Here is a 20067-nt window from a genome sequence, read left to right on the forward strand (position 1 = left end):
TTATTGTTTACACGGAGACCGTTTTCAAAAACTTGCACTTTGAAACCCGTTTTCAAAAGTTTGCGTTTTCAGGCACCCAAAACGCTCAGTAGTCGTGTAAATGAACAGCCAAAACACATAAAAAGTTTTAAGTTTTAATTGAAAACAGTGTTGTGTAAACAGCCCCTAAAAGAACACAGACGCAGTCGGATCATTTCCAAAATGACCAACGCACAAATTAGTATCTGGTACCAGTAAATTGACTAGCACAAACATTAGTAAATCACCTTGCATGATTCATTTAAAAACTCTCCCATACATTTTACGTCTGAAAGGGAAACCCTGTCCATGCCTTTTCAGCGCTTATTTTTCACTGCGTGTCTTTAGTAAATCCTGGCAGTAGTTTTTTAAAGCCAAAAGAGGGTTTGCGCTGACGCAAGTTGTAAGTAAATATGGCCCTAATGCGGGTGCAGTTCGGGTCTTTATGTCTAACAGGCCGGGTCAGGTACGTAATTAAATGAGTGTTGCTGTCGATAATAATTCGGGTGTTCTGTTAAGTACTGCGACTGTGGGGCGGGTGCGGATTTACCAAACAGGACCCGTGCAGGACTCTGATTCTTAGTACTTAGTAAAAGATGCCATTAAAAAAATAACATTAATCTAAACACGACGTTGGATTGATCACACAGTCGTCAAATTGGCCAATTCAACATAAACTAAGAATGTGTCTCTTTTAGACTGCTTGAAGAAATGTGCTTGAAAATCGAAGGTAGTGTGATTGCTAATATGTGGGACACCTGAATGAAATGCAGGTCAGAAGAGAGATGAGTCTGCAGATACGAGCAGAACGTGTGTGTCAGAGAGCAGCTCGACTGGGAAAAGAGAGAGTGACGCTCCCACGGTCAGTAGCATCTCATTGGCATCGATTCATTAAATGATTCTTCACATGCAAGTTTCATAGAGGTTTTGTGGATATTGTCAGATTCTGATCCGGCGAAGCAGCAGTCCAGCAGATCTGGATTATCCAGGAGATGGAGCGCCAACATTCCTGAAAAATAAACTGCGTGAGAAAAGTGAGCGTTGTCCCACCATCACTCCTGGCATCTTTCTATTGCTCTTCTTTAAAGAAGATATATGTCTTTCTGCCTTTATTTTTTTCCCGCTTGCTTGCTTGTACCCGTATACCTCAATACATGAAAACTAGGGATGCCCATAATTACTGGTTAATCGACAGTATGAATTGAAATAATGTTTTGTGTATGTCACATTTTATGATTACATTAATGTAAAATACTGGTTAATAAAGCAAAATGTTTACAAACATTAAAAACGCTATAAACATAGCTAAAGGCTATTTTAGTTCCCCTTACTCCTCAATAAATCCTTTCAATTTAACGGTATTCAGAACAGAACAAGAATGAAAAACAAAAGTAGCTAAATAAACGTCAAGTCAAAATGAACTAATTTAAAGCCAGGCTGAAACCAAAACCGGCGTTGGGCTCGTGTAGTTTATTAAAATATTTTTTTTATTAACTTGTGCTCTCAATTGAGGTGGATACTTTTTTTTATCCGATAAGAAGACGGGCATAAACTACAATGGAAACATATTTACCGAATAAATCCCTCAATGCGCAACAAAAAATTTTCATTGCACAGTATCTCAAATATTGTTTTGATCATTTTGAAATGCCTGAGCCAAAGTCTGTCATCAAAAGGATTAGGTTTAATTCCCTCCCAGAAGCGTCTCACATGATTGCATCCCCAAACAACACAACAGAACTTGTCAGTGATTATTGGGCATCGTCTGCACGCTCTGAGGTCATTTATGATGTAGGAAAAGGAGCCACAGTTTCTTCCCCGATTGCAGCAAGTTTATTACCGATATTTTGCACCAATTTCCCAGGAAGGGACGATTTTGTTCTCTTGAACACATGGAATGGAAATGTTGCTTTATTCGTTAATGTTTTATGCGATATTCCAATGTTGTGCACATATTCACAACTTTGGATGGAAACAATTACATGCTTACACCAGTAGGTGGCGACAAGTGACTTAAAAAAATATGTCATTGAATCATTCATGCAAGAGATTTGATCAAAAACGCTGATTCATCCTGTAATGAAACAAGGTGGATTCAATGTCTTTATGAATTCAATGTATTTATGAGTCATTGAATCATTCAGTTAAACCATTTTTTTAAATAATTCATTAATTAAATATTTTAAAATAGACTGCACTGCAGCAATTAACATTTTGTCTGAACCTGTAAAAATAAGTAAATTATCAAAAACTTTGTGATTCTTAAATTATCAAGAATCGTGCAGCTCTGATACAATTGAAAAAAAAAAAAAAAAACGGGGTCAAGCATTAGTATACAGTATAGTGAAAATATCAAAAGGAGCACCTTTCTATTATAAATACTTGTCAGTATTAACTCAACAATAAGTGAATGCATGTTAATGTCAGTGTAACCTCTCTCTTGTCAGGTGAGAGTGTGAGCAGCGAGACGTCTAATGGTTATCTGAACGATGCTGAGGTGGGTCTGCTGGCGTGGCATGCGGTCGAGGAGGAGCCGGACTCTCCCTCTACTCATGACATGAGTATGAGCATGAGTGTGACAGCGGATACAGTGAGCCAGAGGAGTCTCCTGCTCAGCCACACTGAAGCACTGGCAGGTACCAGAACCCCTCTGTGTTCCTACACTACCACTGTAATGACCTCCTGTCAGTCTGTCAGCCTCTGCGCTTGAAAGCTGTGTCGTTCTTAATGTGTTTGTTATTGTTACCCGTTACTGTGGTGTCAGTATCTGTCATGTGAGCAGGTGACAGCAGCACGGCATATGATATAAAGAATAGTCCGGGATAAATACACCAGCGTCTGTGTTATTCTGTCATTGAGGGTCATTTTATTGACAATAATTTCAACACTCAGCACATACACTGGAAGTCTATGAGGTGATTGTACAGCTCCAGAATAAAAGCAAGAACACATTTAGATTTAAACAAAAGATGTATGTTTTAAATTAATGCTGTTCTCTATGTATTCATCAAAGAATCCTGAAAAAAACATTACAGTTTCCACAAAAATATTAAGCAGCACAATCATTTTTAACATTGATAATACTGTAATAAGAATTAACGTTTCTTGATCCCCAAACCATGTCTTCGATCAAGTAATTGAATTATATAGACATTTCAACATAATTGAAATGTTTCTGTTTTGAAGCACACACAGTACTGTGCAAAAGTCTTAAGCACATTAGTATTTTCACCCCCGAAAAATGCTGTTTATATATGTTGCTGTAGTGTTTCAGTAGGAAACATTACATTGCCAACCATTCCTTTGCCAATAATTGTAATAAACCAGTGAGATTTCTGTATGCACAAGGAGTCTGACAACAGCTGGTATGATCTGTTCTCACCACCATCAAGTCCATCTGGGATTGCATGAAGAAACTGAGACAGACTAAATCCAGAAGTACTGCAGCAACGTCTCCAAAACGCTTGAAGAAACCTGCATACCTAATCGTTTTTTTTGGTAGATTTTTAGAATTGTTTCAACACAACTGTTAATTGGTCATGTGGGCATCGTCATTGACCGATTTCAAAATACCCCGATATCGACCTATTGTTTACCTTGCCCTATGAGTATATATGTATGTATGTATGTCTATAATGAATAACTTAAAACCTAGAGAAATTATAGAAAATACCTTTTTTCTACCTAGTTTTTTACACAGTTTTCAGCTCAAATAATAATTATGGGTTACACTTTATTTTAAGGTGTCTTAGTTACATTGTACTTATTCAGATAAGTACTGAGTGATATTAATTTACTAAATGTACTTACTATAGAGTTACGGTTAGGGTTTGGTTCAGGGTTAGTTACTTGTACAGTAATTATGCATAGTTTACTGTTATTACTAAAGTAAGTACATGCAGTAACATGTAACTGCGTCACCTTAAAATGAAGTGTTACCTAATTATGTTTGCTGAATAATATCGAAGCCGAATAAAGTTGCAGATTTACTTTACTCTTTACTCATAGACTTCCATTGTAAGTGTGCTATTGTAAATGAATTTACTTTATTTAAATTGGAATAATTGGAATGGTTTCTGTGGTAGTGGACAGCATACCACAGACTCTGTGAATAGAGAGATGAATTTAACCCAGAGCATTCCTGTAAATCAGTGGTTCTCAACCTGGGGCCCGGGGCTCCACTAGGGGGCCTCAGCAGACCTTCAAAGGGCCTAAAGATGACTGTTCTTCACTTGAGACCTCTGAGCTCAAAATAGACAGTGTGCAATTGCTCTTTTCATTTCATTCATTTACTATGGTGTCATTTTTGATCACAAGTGTGACTTGTAAGACCATTTTCTAATTATATCAACAAATTATTTTTGTGTTCATATAGTAAATGCTAAAAAGTTTTGTACCATTCCGATGAAGTGAAACATTTTAAAAATTCAAGTTTTGGTCTAAAATAACTGAGGATTACCAGAGGGTTAAAATGATGTAAAATAAGGAGTATTAAAATAAGCTAAAACAGCAAAAAATCTCGATTTTTCTTATTTTAATTCACCCCCTCGACAACAGTTTTGGTCTTGGAAAACCTTGGATATATGAGGAACCCTAATAAAATAAATTCTAGACCTGGAAAAGTCATGTAAATTAGTGAAATCCTAAAACTCAGTGCATATTTGTATAATGGATGTACATTTTTCTAGTTTATTGGGTCAAAATTGTAAAGAGTAAAAATCCTTATTCTTAATTCTTATCCTGTAAATCAACTGTAAAATATCTAGCTTTTAAAACTAAATCTTGAAGTTGAATATACAGAGAAGTGCCTTTGAATATTGTGGTTTGAATATTTCATTATCAGCTGTCGTGTCTGTGTCTTTAAGTGTTTTGATTTCCCTGTTTGTGTGTAATGTGATTCCACCACCACCACCCTGCCATCCATCGTTGTGTTGTGTTGTGTTGTGTTGTGTGTGTGTGTGTGTGTGTGTGTGTGTGTGTGTGTGTGTAGGGTCTGATTGTGCAGCCCTCCCTCACTGTCCCCCAGTGTCTCCGGCTCTCCTCCTGCCTCATGGCTGCTGTGAGGGCCCTCAGCTCCTGGAGGATGCCATGAATATGCCTCACCATCTGGGTATTGCACTCATCCTCTCAACCTCCTTCAGACCAAACTCATCCTCTGTACTTCATTCTACCTCCATCCCTCAAAGACTACATTTTTCCAAACCCTCGCATAGGTGACTTTTTCCTAAGACAACATCTTCGCCAAAATGGAATCTCATAAATGGCTGATTTGAAATAATATTCGTGGCAACGAATTAGCACTTACCACGAAACTGCAGGAAATGCAAAAATCACATGCAGTTATTGGGTGAAATGGTCCATTTGTTATTAGAAAGAAATATTTTGGGAAAGTATTGCATGAGGTGCACTGAAAGGTGTAGGATTTACATTGATCCAATTTTCACAAAAAAAAGTGTAACTTTTACAAAATAAACAAATAACACATTGAATTGAATGTAAAATTTTAAAGTAGAAAGACTTTTTTTTTTTTAAACATAATCCAATATTTTTTTGTTTCGTTATAAATTCAAGAAATCGTTTTTTTACGGTGTATTTTCATAAATGGCATTTCCCATTTCCCTGACCTTATCCATGAAGGATACGTGCATTTCTGCCTGACATTTTGTCTAAAACTAGGTATCTTCGAATGCAGCATTATTTTGCTGCTTACCTTTTTGGATCAGTCACTAGGGTCTAAAACGGATCTGAAGTCAGTCAGTTTGTTTATCAGCATTTCTCTCCTGCAAGGTAGAAAATACACCATAAATACAACATTTTCAAACTACAAACATTGGAAAATAATCCATAATGTTCTAGAAGGTTTGTGCTGGTTGCGCTAAGGCAACTCAGATGTAGTGTTCAGTGTGATCTACTGCATATTAAACCGGGAGGGTTTAGACCGAGCCACTGAATCTACAGCAGTGTTGTTGGCAGTTTAAGCCCGTTTTTCTTGTTTCCCTTGTCGATTTTCTTATTCTTGTTTTCCCTCCATATAGCAATTAACTTTTTAGTGTCCTGAAGATATAGTAGAGAAACTAATACTTCTAACAGAATTAAACTGAGGTCTTTCCTCATTTAAAAATAAAGTTCTCCTTTTGAGACATCGGTTGACGTACACCTCTTAAAGGTGTACGTCAAAAATGAAAAAGGTGTTCACCCAAAAATGAAAATTCGTCATTCACTCAAACTAAAAGACTTTCGTTCATCTTCGGAACATCAATGTTGAAAAGATATTTTTAATGAAACCTGAGAGATTTCATTCCACCACAACTTTGACACTTCAAAAAGTTAATTATGACATCGTAAAAGTGAGACAAATAAATGTAACGGTTTAATCCAAGAGACATGATTGTGTTACATGATGAACCAATTAAAAGGAAGAGTGCACAAAAAAAATAAAAATCTTGCAAACCATGTATTTACTTTACAAATACACTGTGATAAACCTACAATAATGATTTATATTTTAGAGTGGTCAGGACAGATTTTACACACAGCTCTGGCTACTGTGAATGGTGTGTTAATAGTGTGAAGATATAAGTTTGCTGTCACAATGAACATGGAAATTTGACCATGGATCAGCAAACCACAAAGAAACCATCATTTATTTGTCCAATCCTGTATCTGTGTTCACTGGTGCCTCGGTCCACATGCATTCACACAGAGCTGAAGCAATCTTCTATTGAAAGTTATGTTTTGGAACCAGTAGAGGCCCAAAAGTTATACGTGTAGATTTAATTTAGGCTTTTATTTTCATATAAACATTAATCAACACATACATCAGATGCAGTTAACAGAAGCTCAAACATGCTTGTTTGATATACACACCAATTAAGGTTCTCTTGCTTCGAGCAAGTACCATTGAGATACTTTTGACCATATTTCTTTTGTATAATGTTGTGTGTGTGTGTGTGTGTGTGTGTGTGTGTGTGTGTGTGTGTGTGTGTGTGTGTGTGTGTGTGTGTGTGTGTGTGTGTGTGTGTGTGTGTGTGTGTGTGTGTGTGTGTGTGTGTGTGTGTGTGTGTGTGTGTGTGTGTGTGTGTGTGTGTGTGTGCGTGCGCGTGCAGTGAAATTGTTTATGCATTAACTTCACAGCCCTCCTCGATATTTACATTAATGTTCTTGTTCACTCGTTCATTTTCGTTCACCTTTCTCCTGTTGTGGGCTGAATGACATTCACTATATGGGGAAAAATAAGGGGAAGGGGTCAGTTTGAACAGTCTCTTAGAGCAAACAAGTCTCATGACCCTTATTGAACTTTTGCATAGATACATTAAAAGACTTTTCGAGTTAGTGGACAGGCCTCTAGTTAACCCTGTAAAGCATGACAAATTTTTTTTTTTTTTTAGATGGAACAGTTTATTAAACCTTTAGACAAAATATTTGTTTTTTAATGTAAAAGAACAGTTTGCATATGTGTTTTTTTTTTTATAAAGTATCATATTTATCTTTTATGGCTCTTATACAATGGTCTCTGTCTGAATACTCGATTCTGATTGGCTGGAAGGAGTGCATTCAAACCGTTTAATGCACAGGTAGTTCCAAGTCAGTTTAATCACATTATATATCAATGCGCTGTTTTCATTTAAGCACGCGCACACACACACACACGTATACGTCACTCACACACATTTAGGAGCACAGAAACTTCTCAGCGCTGCCCCATGACATTTATTAATAACATAGCTCCGCTACTGAATCGCTACATTATATTACTCAGCGTGATGAAAGATGAAATTCTGATGTAAATCAATGAGATCTTTATAACTGTATAACAGACTACTTGCATAAAATGCTTATACATATCAGTTGTCACTCTATATCTGCCAATAATATGTCTAGGTAAGAATAGAATAGAAAAGAATACTTTTAATAACATTGCACAACTGTGCAACAAAGTTTTGTGCTTCTCAGTGGTACAGATATTTAAACGATTAGATTTATGATCAAAGCTCTATAGTTTTAAAACATATAATGCAATGCAATTGGCTTTTTGCCGAACATCAACTGGAACAAACACGTTGCATCTGTTTTTCGGAGAAAGTGTTAACAGCAGTAAAAACTGACTGCAATATCTATGGGCTTTTAAGGTAATCAGCTGCCCTAGCTACTTATTTTTATTGTCACTTTATTCTATTTAAATATCAAAATGTTAGTGAGAAGAAGAACAATAAAAAACTTATAGATATCCATCTGCAGATGTAATGGACATTGGTTATGCTCATCTTTGGTTGCTACATTGAAGGCATCTTGAGTAAAACGACTTTAAAAAAAATTTAAAAAGCACGTACAAAAGACCTGAACCGGAAGAGATGCAACCTGTTTTACAGAAGTTTGTTGCGCATAACATGCAATGATGATTAAGAGATGAGCAAATAAACCTTAATAAAAAGCCTGATAGATCATATTTGATACTTACATTTTAACATGATTTTTCAAAAAAATGATGTATAGATAATCACGTAAACCAAAGGTGCTTCAGTCCAGTAAGTGTTCATCAAATATTCATCAAATATAAAGTGTTCATCAAATATTACTTACAATATAGAAGTTTTTCTAAAGTTAACTGTATAAAATCAGTGCAGATTTCACAGCAAAAAGATGCGGGAACACGACCTGAAGGGGACATTTTTAAAATTATACTAAAAGGCTTTTCTAAGTATAAATGCTACTCCCTGTAATGGTCTCTGTGTGTGTGCGCCTGCTCTTCCTCGCAGACAGCAGTGAGTTTCTGGCTGATGATGTCAGCATCATCGCCGGTGGCAGTTTGACCGGTTGGCACGCAGACTCAGCCTTCGTTCTCTGGAGAAGGATCCTGGGGATTCTCGGTGATGTGAACAGCATCCGCTGTGCCCGTATCCACGCCAAGGTCTTCAGTTACCTCTATGAGCTCTGGCACAAGCTGGCCAAGGTGCGTTCCCTTCATTCCCTGCAGAGCCTTCTGTACTGTTACCTGAGAAGATCTTGATGTCCAACTCTCGTTTCAGATCAGAGATAATCTTGGGATCAGAGTGGATACAGACACAGCCATGGCCAGACCCTTGTTCTTCCCTCCTCTGCGCATGCTGGCTTCCTGGCTCTTCAAGGTAACACACATTCAGAACAGCCCATCAGGAGCATTCTCTGAAATTAAGACTACGACAGTTTTGGCCTGTTTCACAAGTGATCAGCTAAGAAACAGTACTGGTCACGCCTGATAATAACGTGTCTCAGATGTGTCTACTTCTGATTGGATTTAGTTTGAGCTCAGTCAGTCTTTCTTTTTCTTTTTTGTGAGAGAGAGAGAGATTGAAGATTTCTATTTCAAATAAATGCTGTTCTTTTGAACATTCTATTCATTCAAGAATCCTGAGAAATGTATCATGGCTTCCACAAAAATCATTAAAGGCTTACTTCACCAAAAAAAGAAAAATCTGTCAGTAATTGCTCGCCCTCATGTCGTTACAAACCCGTAAGACTTTCATTAATCTTCAAAACACAAATGAAGATCTTTTTAATGAAATCTGAGCGCTTTCAGTCCCTCCATTGACAGTTACACAACTGACACTTTGATGCTTCAAAATGTTCATAAAGAGATCGTAAAACTGATCCAAATGAATTGACTGGTTTAGTCCAAATTTTCTGAAGAGACTCGGATCTTTTTATATGATGAACAGATTGCATTTAGGCTTTTATTCACATATAAACATTCATAAACTCACACATCAGTTGTGGTAAACTGAAGCTCAAGCACTTCCGCTTGATAAGTAAGAACCAGTGAGGTTCATTCTCATGTTACGCATCACGTTTGAGCTTCAGCAAGAAAGCAAGAAGAGTTTTACTATCTCTTTATGAACTTTTTGAAGCATCAAAGTGCTAGTTGCGTAGCTGTCAACAGAGGGACAGAAAGCTTTCAAGTTTCATCATAAAGATCTTCATTTGTGTTCTGAAGATGAACGAAAGTCTTACGGGTTTGTAACGACATGATTTACCTAATGTAAAGTTAACGAAAGTTATCATGAGGATTGTAATGTTTAAAGCAGATGTCTTAACAAATGTCAGGAGACCGGGAAGATTTTAAAACAAGACGTTCATTCATAAATACGCAAGATCGCTGTGAAAATACAGACCGGAAGACAAAAGACAACGACTGCAGCGCTGAAAAGGCGCGGGGCTACATAAGGTCTATAGGCTACACATAAAACAAATATCAAAACAAATGCACATGTAAATGAAACCAGCTTTATTGAAAATTTGTCTGTGTTAAGATGTGGTAAATGAGCACAGAGAGTTGGGGAGAAGCATACAGATGTAAAGAGTTGACACTAGGTGGAATGCAAACACTGTATGATGCAGTGGGCATGTTTCGCCGTATGTACTTGCGACTTGTTGTTTTGAATAGGAAGGGCACATTGAATACCGAACGACCTGTAATGTGTGTGTTCAGGCTACCATGCTGCCATCAGAGTTCAAAGCTGGGAAACTACAGGCATATAAGCTGATCTGTGAGATGATGACGAAACACCAAGACGTCCTGCCCAACAGTGACTTCCTGGTGCACCTCTACCACGTCATGCACAAAGGCTTCACCAGCGACGATCAGGTACACTTCATTCTGCATGCATGCATTTATTAAACCTTCTTGGTTTTAAACTTCCTGTGTTGACGTTTTGTATTTCTGTTTGGCGAATTATGGATTATAACTTCACATAATGATGGGTTGTTAATTATGTGAAGTTATTTCAGTGAGTAAAAATGTTGTGTTAAAGATATGAGAAGGGACATGACAGAGAAGCTGAGTTCTGCGAACTCCACAGGAATTACATAAATCATAATTATAACCAATACTTCATCCAATTAGAAAAGTACTTCCACTAATAAAAAGGTTTTAGACTAATTTACATGTCAGTAACAAGCAACGCCTGTTAGACTTTCAGTTTAAAAAAAATACATTGCTTTCCATTCTGCTTTTTAAAATGTGAGGGACAGGTTTGTTTTATTGGATTATTTTTTTAATTATTTGTTTTGGCAGCATGCCACCAATTCTTCCAGTAGAACAAGTATTTAAGCTAAAATATTCCTTTAAGAAGAATATAAACCTTCATGCATTTGACCACTAGATGGTGTAACAGTCTTGTTTGTGATGCAGTAAAGGCTCTCTAAAGCTGTAGATCATAAAATGCCTGAATCCTAAACATGCGCAAAGAATCATTATTGAATCATCAAAACAGAGTACGTCTGATCTGATTGTGACTAATATACACTCAACATTTTTGTCATACTATAGGCATTTTTTCTATACTATAGGCACTATAGACATTTTTAAAAAAAATATATTATTATATTTTTTGTTTATGGTCAATATATTATTATATTTTTTGTAAAATGCTCAGATGTCCAGTGCTGTGTGTGTGCTGACACTTTATTTGTGTTTGTTTTATGTGGTCTAGACAAAAAAATAAGAGCTCCCTGAATGTGGAGATGCAATGAAAAAGCAATGGAGATTGTGAAAGTGCATCTGGCCACTATTCTGTAGATAATAGATTCCATGTGTGTCACTGTTGGCTGGGAGTCTCACTCCACTTCCACATGGGGCCAGATTTGAAGCCCAGATACAGCTCAGAGACAATGGGAATGGTAGCTTAGAAGTGCGTCTCTTTCTGCGGTTGTTTTACCGCTCACTCCATGGGGCTGTTAGAGTTCAGCTTAACATTCACATCTTATACACCTGTGAAACAACTGTTCATGTTCACAGCAATACAGTTTCTCTGCCACCTGCAAAAACGACTTGAATTGCATTAGATATGAGCTGCAATCCTATGCTAGTCAGTTCTTTTTTCAGGAGCATTGAAAATTGAATAGCTGTTAAAATAATAATGTATAATAGCTTGAACTATAGAGTTTCAGTGCAGAAGTGTAAACAAGTGTACAGTGTGAACTTTGGCAAGTTTTTTTTGATTTTCATCACCAGTCAAAAATGTGGAAACACAGGGCTCAAATGAGTCAGTGATGTACATTCTTCACAAGTTAGGTGTGAGACCATAAACAACACATTTAAGAACGTTTTTTAACCCCCTCCAAAACAGTCACAAATATTCTTTACAAACCATAGTGTGACAGATTTAAATCGAAACACAAATGTCACATGTGCAGTCCAGTCCTGTACAAAACATGACGTTCTACTGTTTTACAATGCTACTTTAAAAATCATTCATCTAGTCTCACATTGGTTGAAACCAATGGAATACTGTAACTTGAATTAGTTTGAACAAGCAGCACAATGCACATGTTAGTGTTTGTTGTTGCGCTAGTGCTACATTGTGTACAATGTGCAGTTTTCTGTGACTGTTCCACACACTGATCTTCTAGCAATAGCAAATTGTAAATTTACAGAGTGAGTCTCATGTATATCCAATTAATCCTTACCCACTGCAATATATTATGAACATGGACAATTTTATTTTAGGAGTCAGTCATTCCCTAGTTCAATAGTCCACTTTAGATGTTCTTCTACAGTAACTATAAGTAACTTTGTAACTACATGTCAACTAGCAGTCATTATAGTATTAGTAGACTGTTTGCTTAATAACTGCTAACACTTTATTATATATTACCAACAGACATTCTACTGACTATAAGTTACTTTTCATGTACACGTCGACTTATTATACTAACCTCTAGTGAAAGTTAGTTGACATGTAGTTATAAAGTTACTCATAGTCAGTAGAATGTCTAAAGTGGACCATCGAGTGTAACCAATTTGAAAAGAAATGTGGCATTTCGTTTTCAAAATACTCTTGTTACATTCAAAATGTTTCAGTGTTAAAGATCATTCAGTACAAAAATCAATAATAACAGTCTGAACTGGCAAATATCAAAACACCGTACCACATTACATACAGATAGTAATGTGCTTTTTCTAGTTACACGCTGGTTTATATGTAAATCTAATGAAATATGAAACCCACTGTTTAAAGCATGTGGTCAAAAATAAAGTTCAGATTTGGAATTGTTAAAGTCGTCAGTAAAACAGAAATTGCGACCAACTTTTCTTCTCTGTTGTGACATATATCTGAGAGAAACAGCTTATCGTACTAAGATAGAAAAAGCTGGGCGGGATTTGACTGATGGTATAAAGTGGCTGTTACAAACTGCGTATGAGTGACAGGTTATTGGAGGGCAAGGACTGAAACTCATCTGGCTATTGGACAGTTATTTCCCAGCCCTCGAGCCGCTGTACATGTCGCCAGAGGGAGGTGGGACGTTTTTATTTTTATTGAAGATTAGCAGCACTTTTTCTTTTCTTTTCGGGATTTTATTTTTTTAAATAATGACCTGCACATAATAAGCAACATTTTATATAAAAAAAAAAAAAGAGGATTTGATTTCACAGTGGCTTTAATTATATCCAGTAGTAAGTCACTGGTTCACAAATAGAATTACAAGCATATAATAAACCGTTGAGTAATTCATGACAAACACATTAATATTTATAGATTTTTGTTATATTTATATTTTATTCTTCAAAATGAATGATCACAAGCATTTATTTAACTATTATTACATATTATTTTGCTACAAAATGTATCTGTAAACAAGACCCCTAATCACACAGAACCTGTAGTTAATGATTAAACCTTTCGTTGTGTGCCGCTATAGGGACAGGAAAGTCAACAAATAAGAGCAGTGCTAACAGGTGTTGGACTGCGGGCTGGATTCAGTACACACACATTGATTTTTACCTCCATCGTTTGGAGTAATATAAAGGTCAGAGATTGAAGTATGTGTCGAAGCTGTAGCACATCTAGAGTCTCCAGATGCAAAGGCGCTTTCATTCGTGTGTATTGTACATGTACATTTCCTTGCACTGCTCTGACAATTTAAACCATTGGGCCATGTTGAGCTGCCAAACACACACACACACACACACACACACACACACACACACACACACACTGTAGATTCAGATTGCGCTTTCTGTATTTACCGCTGCATAATAGTCCCGCTTTGCAGAATTGCCGCTTCCTCCAAAATGCTCATTTTGGGTAATCACGCAGCAGTTTTGTGCCGGTTAATTACTACTGGTTGCTAAGCATTGCAAAGGTCAGTTATTGCAGAATGAGGGCAAAATGTCCCTGCAGATGCACCGCTTTCACCAATTTCACATCTCCCTCTCAGCAGGACTCTTTATGCAGCGAGGTGGCCCATATTGGTGTTTTTTTCTTCCTCGTCTGACAGTGTTTACAAAGGATTCAATTAAGGAAGATGAATGTAGCGGTTACGGAGCAGCCGTGCTTGTTTATGCGTTTGTTTGTTTGTTTGTTTGTTCGTTTGTTCGTTCGTGTGCATGGCACAGTTGGTTTAAAGGAACTTATGTGAGAGAAACACAAATTGTGATTTATAACGCGTTTAATGCGTATACACTCTGAGTTACGTAATGTTTCACACCTTCTGAGTAGCGGATAGATCCTTGAAACGTTGCATGCAAGTAACCTTAGGTTTGAATCTGAGTTTGAGTTCTTTCCAGAACCTCTTCTCTGTCATTTTACTATACTAAAGTACTTTTTAAATAAAAATATCTACACTCATATATTTACACAAACATATAATTTGTTTCTTTGAATTGAAGGAATGGACACCCGCTCTGAGACGCGATAGCAACGTTCAATTTGTTAGCAAGCTGATTCTTTTTTAATGAACCTGTTGAATCAGTTCACAAATCACACTGAATGATTCATTCTCAAATTGGACTGATCCAAAAAATGAAGAAAATGAAAACAGGGATTGAGTCAGAGCGACATTAAGTCACTAAATTTGTCATTTCTTTCTGACTCAAATGTGCCATGAGATCCTTGAAACTTGAGTCTGTGGTGACTGATGGTGTGATTAATTTTATTAATGGGGCATTTTAGTATACAGAATTTCACATATACTGTATTTTATGTGTTGAGTTATTTGTGAACTAAACAAGTTGTTTAAGCCCATTGCATTGAAATGCTTGAATGTGGACATATTTCATTATTTTCACTTGTTTGCAACCTTGAATGATCAGTAACTTAAATTGATATTTAGTTTAATGTTTTAGTAGTATGATTTTAGACATGCATATGACATAAGACATTTGCTAATTTGCAGGTCAATACGTAGGGGTGAATTCTGAGTGATTGGGAAACACCTGGAAAAAGTGTCCCAATCAACCTGAATTCACCCATATTTAATGTTGCTAACAGTCATTAGAGGATCAGTAGACTGTTTAATATCTGCAAAAAATATTATTTTGATGCTCCCAACAGACATTCTACTGACTATAAACTGCAACTATTTTACTAACAAAAACCCTAACCTAAAAGTCTACTGATACTGAGATGATGAGATACTGAGATAATAATAATGAGAGTTAGTTTGCATGTAGTTGCAATGTTTGTTATAATTAGTAGAATGTCTAAAGTGGACTATCGAAATAGTGTCACCACATTTTATTAGGTTATGTGTTCCTACTCAAGAACCACTTCTTTACTTTCCTCTAAATTAAAGCGGCACACGGAATATCCTAAAACGTTATCTTGTCTTTTTTGTCCCTGCTCTCTCATGCTCTGGTTTGCTCAGGATGTGATGAACACGATGATTAAGTGGTGTTCACCACGATTCTTCTTCCTTGGCCTGCCGGGCTTCACCATGCTGGTGGGAGACTTCATCACCGCAGCTGCTCGCGTCCTGAACACAGACTCCTTTGAGGTACATGCTGCTGCTGCCCAATCTTTAAATGAACATATCCACACTCACACAACCTACAGGAGCACACTGCTTCATGCTGGCATCTTCTCCATTCTTGTTCTTGTCAGGCTCCACGGATCGAGGCTCAGACGGTTCTTGGTTCGCTGGTGTGCTTCCCTAACCTGTATCAACAGATCCCATCTTTGCAGTCTGTCCCCGGATCTGAGGATATTGTAGTTGGCAAAGAGGACATGAAGGTATGCTGTTATCCAGGTGAACCAAATCCTGTAAATCTGAACCTCCTAGGTTTTGGTACTAGGAATGTGCACCACTGCTAATGTCATTAATGTTTAAACTTTAAAATTAAAGTTTTGTAACTGACTAGTCGACTAGTCAAACTCTCAGAAGAAAACTGTCTGTATATGAATATGCATTTGAAATGGCTTACTTATTAATCTGTGAATAAAACAGTCAATTTGGTAGAATATTGATGTAGGATATGTTTTACTCATAATGTTACCTTTTAAACCAGTAAAAACTGGTATTGTCCCTCATAATCGAAAGTATAACAAGCCTATAACCAAGCTGAATTGTTATATGCAACAAAACTTTTCCATTTTCAAGTCAAAATACTCCCTCACAGGGCCTAAAACCTACATTTTGCCAAACCTGCAAATAGCCGGTGACTTAAGAAAATGTACTGGTAAACAAACTGTTTACAAAAACAGGCAGTAATGGCACCAAAATTTTAGATAACAGTGAAAATTCACAATTTTCCAATCAAAATTCCAATTTTGATACCACAGCTAAAACTACTAGCCTAACTAACATAAATTGAAAACATTATTAAAGGGTTCATCGGATGCCCATTTTCCACAAGTTGGTATGATTCTTTGGGGTCTTTATGTAAAGTTTGTAGCATACTTTGGTTAAAATTCCTCAATGGTTGTGTACAGGGCTTGACATTAAAAGGGTTGTAAATCTAGTTCTCTAGTTCAGGTAAATTTTAGCACGCCATAGTCAACTTTTATCAGGTAATTTCACAACAAAAATGTGGCTAGTAAAAATGCTGTGTGGCTAGTAACTTTGGGAAACCACTAGCCACATTGGCTAGTGAGCAAAAAAAGTTAATGTCAAGCCCTGGTTGTGTAAAACAACACCCTTTTTACCTCCTCAAAAACAGCTCTGTTCACAGCGACCCGTTTCGGTGCATGTCTCTTTAAATGATCTCTTCCATGGGGGTGTGTAGACACAAGACATGTAAAGTGCTGCCTTGGCGGACAGTATACAAATGGCTGAGGGTGGAAATATGCCAATACGGGACAGTCCATCAGTGGTCGTGGGCGGAGCATAGCAATATGACATCATATTGCTCAGGAAATCCAAATGGCTTGATTATTGAGAGTGTTTAGGCTTTTTGAGGATAAAAAAAAGGAGTGAATGGATTTTTTTCATTGTATTGTGATTGTGTCCACCAGAGTATGTGAGTGGAGCGGTGTGGAAAGAATTTGCGCTCCACTCTCAAAGCATTTCATAATTACTCCGCTCAAGCTCCGCTCTGGGTGTACAATTTTCCGCTCCTCGCTCGCTCCCCACGCCGTCCTTAATACGTCTCGCTCCGTTTTCGCTCCACAGTAATTTTTTTTTTTTTTTTTTTTTTTTTATAAATAACACCAACCTCTGATCAGAAGATGCATGTAGGCTACTGTAAAACGAATACGCAGTACTAAGAGAAGAACATCCACATACTTTATTGGAATTTTGAACAGCCCCAAACCAATAAATTAGGCTATCCTTTAGCTCACTTTTAAACAAAGCAAAATAAAAAATAAGTGTTGAATGAGGCTAAATTAAATAAATTATCAAATCAAAAACATTATATTAAATAAATTATCAAACGAAAAACATACATTAAATTAAATAAATAAATCACAAACTAAAATATGAAGTTAAACAAATTGCCAAACGAAAAAATATAGCTCTCTTTAAGCCAACTTTTATAAAATCGTCCATCATATAATGGAGTTGCACAGGCGGAAATCACGAGGGGGTCGGTAAAAATATCATTAAAAGCATGTGTAAAATTAATTACATGATATATACTTTATATAAATGTTTGTGAAAGTACTAGTAAAACAATACAAATGCAAACAAATGCAAAATATGATTAGAAACATTTTCAGTCCCCCTCCGTTGCCTCACAGTGGTTTGGTCCTGAACGATAGTGGAGCGTTTTTGGAGCGAGAGAAAATCACAACGCTCCGACATAAAAAAAATTCGCTCCTCGCTCCTGGCAAAATCACGCAACTCTGCTCCCACTCCGCACTGCTCACATACTCTGGTGTCCACACACTGCAAAGACAAATTTATATGCAAACACCATATAAAATTTAATTTTGCATCCGATGACCCCTTTAAAGACAAGTAAACAGTCAGTAATAAAATCATAACAAATAATCAAATTACAAGCAATAGCACACATAAATACAGTAGAGCAAAGATACAAAATAAATAAACAGTGCTTTTCAGGTTTTTCATGTAGGTTTGACGGTACTTTTCAGGTACATAAATTGAATAAAGTATTCAAATGTAAAATAACATTGCATTTAGTCTTCATTAAATATACATTAAATATACAGTAGTCAACATTTGAAGTGGATCAAAAACGTTCATCAAAGTTGTCCTAAGACAAGAATGGGTATTGTTTTCAATTTGTGTATAACTTTGATGAAAGGTTTAAATCCACTTCATATGTTGACTACTGTAGATTAAGTAAGGAATAATTGACGACGGGCAGTTGAATTATTAAAAAGATAATGCATACACCCAAGGTTATGGTTATGCAGCCACGACTCTAAGCGAACCTCGGGTGTGCATTATTTTTCAATAAACAGCCCGGTGCCAATTATTCCACTTATACTCAATTTAAAATGTATTAGTAAATGTTGAAATGAACAAACTAACAATGAATAATACTTCTACAACATTTATTAACCTTAGTTAATGCTAAAAATGGAATCCTATTGTAAAGTGTTACCATTTCATATAAATCCAGTCATGCTTAAATATGGCTTTAAGCATCTTTTTAAAGAAAAGTAATTTTGTGGCAAAAAACATGAAAATAATTTGTCAGTTTTTATCTGATTGTTTACTATATTTGTGGGTTCTCTTTTCCTGTTGTATACTCTGAAATTACTGAAATCATTTGGTGAAGTGATATGGAACTGTAATGCGGTCAAGACCTGCTGGAACTACTTTATCCGTGCGTTTCCCTGAAAATAATTGCACACCTTAAAACATTCGTAAACCAATCAGATTCAAGCATTCAACTGCCCGTAGTATAATCCTTAATAAACTTACAAGTTTTTTAGACAAGATCAGTGTGAGATTTTTTTTATTTGTCTTTTATTTTGTGATTACATAATGCAGGGATCCAATATACTAATACTGTACACATGCGTTCTCTTTCTCGACTGTTTACCTTCACTTAAGACATAACCAAATACGTTTACTAGGATACTTGCAGAGTAAAAAATTATTAAATTATTTGTACATAATTTTGTGTGAGTTTGTCAGTTCAAGCACAAGATGACGTGAAAGAGAGCTCATTCTAGTATTTACGCGCTGTCTGAGACGCGGCTTTCTGTGCGCTAGATTCGGATGTGTGTACACAGATATCGAATCGAATTGAGTTCCCTTTCCCATCTTCTTGCGCTTGAATATTTAAATTGGCTTTCGTGACAATACAGAACTGCCCCATCAACTGTACTGAGCGTCATTCACTTTTGTTCACGTTCATGTTCTCACAACATTGCATTGTTAGGAATAGGATTCATAAAAATGTTACCGGCCAACTGACGATTGACACCGTTTTATATACTCACCAACACCGATTTTACTTGCATTTGGCGCTTGGCAAATGTAAATTGTAGGCCCTGCTCCCTCACATTGCTCGTCTTCTGAGTGGACACTTCTCTTTAGCCTTCCGTGAATGAACACATGCAAGGTCTGAGGTAAACTGAAATTATTTTGTTTTCTGTTCCAGACTTTTAATGATGTAGACATCTAATGATGCTTTTGTAGTTGATATTAGCTTTCCAATCAGCTGGTTACACATTTTGGTTTCAAACTGTCAAAAATCCTCAGATAAAGAAGGCCCCAGTGTTATTTAAAGGATTAATTCCCCCATTAATTACAATTCTGAAATTTTAAAGCCTTATGATTTAATTTCCTCATGTCAATGCCATTTTAGGTTCGTATTGATTGAAATGTCTTCTCACATATGGAGCACTATATTTTCCCTGCCACAGTAGCCTT

At 36.6% G+C, this 20067-nt stretch overlaps 1 protein-coding gene across 7 annotated transcripts in view; it reads left to right on the forward strand.

Annotated features, from left to right (window-relative positions):
• ralgapa2 (Ral GTPase activating protein catalytic subunit alpha 2) overlaps positions 1-20067 on the forward strand; it is a 202258-nt gene that overhangs the window by 109561 nt on the left and 72630 nt on the right. For 5 of the 7 annotated variants that reach the window (XM_081347448.1, XM_081347451.1, XM_081347449.1 and 2 more), the window contains 9 exons: positions 792-880; positions 962-1052; positions 2466-2654; positions 5009-5128; positions 8775-8968; positions 9045-9143; positions 10484-10639; positions 15643-15771; positions 15879-16007. In XM_081347448.1, the coding sequence (XP_081203574.1) occupies positions 792-880; positions 962-1052; positions 2466-2654; positions 5009-5128; positions 8775-8968; positions 9045-9143; positions 10484-10639; positions 15643-15771; positions 15879-16007 (1196 nt within the window). The remainder of the gene's footprint in view (positions 1-791; positions 881-961; positions 1053-2465; positions 2655-5008; positions 5129-8774; positions 8969-9044; positions 9144-10483; positions 10640-15642; positions 15772-15878; positions 16008-20067) is intronic. The other 2 variants (XM_081347450.1, XM_081347453.1) reach the window with 2 other exon arrangements.

The sequence above is a fragment of the Scardinius erythrophthalmus genome (assembly GCF_964197995.2).
Source record: "Scardinius erythrophthalmus genome assembly, chromosome: 19".
Classification (NCBI taxonomy): Eukaryota; Metazoa; Chordata; class Actinopteri; order Cypriniformes; family Leuciscidae; genus Scardinius; species Scardinius erythrophthalmus.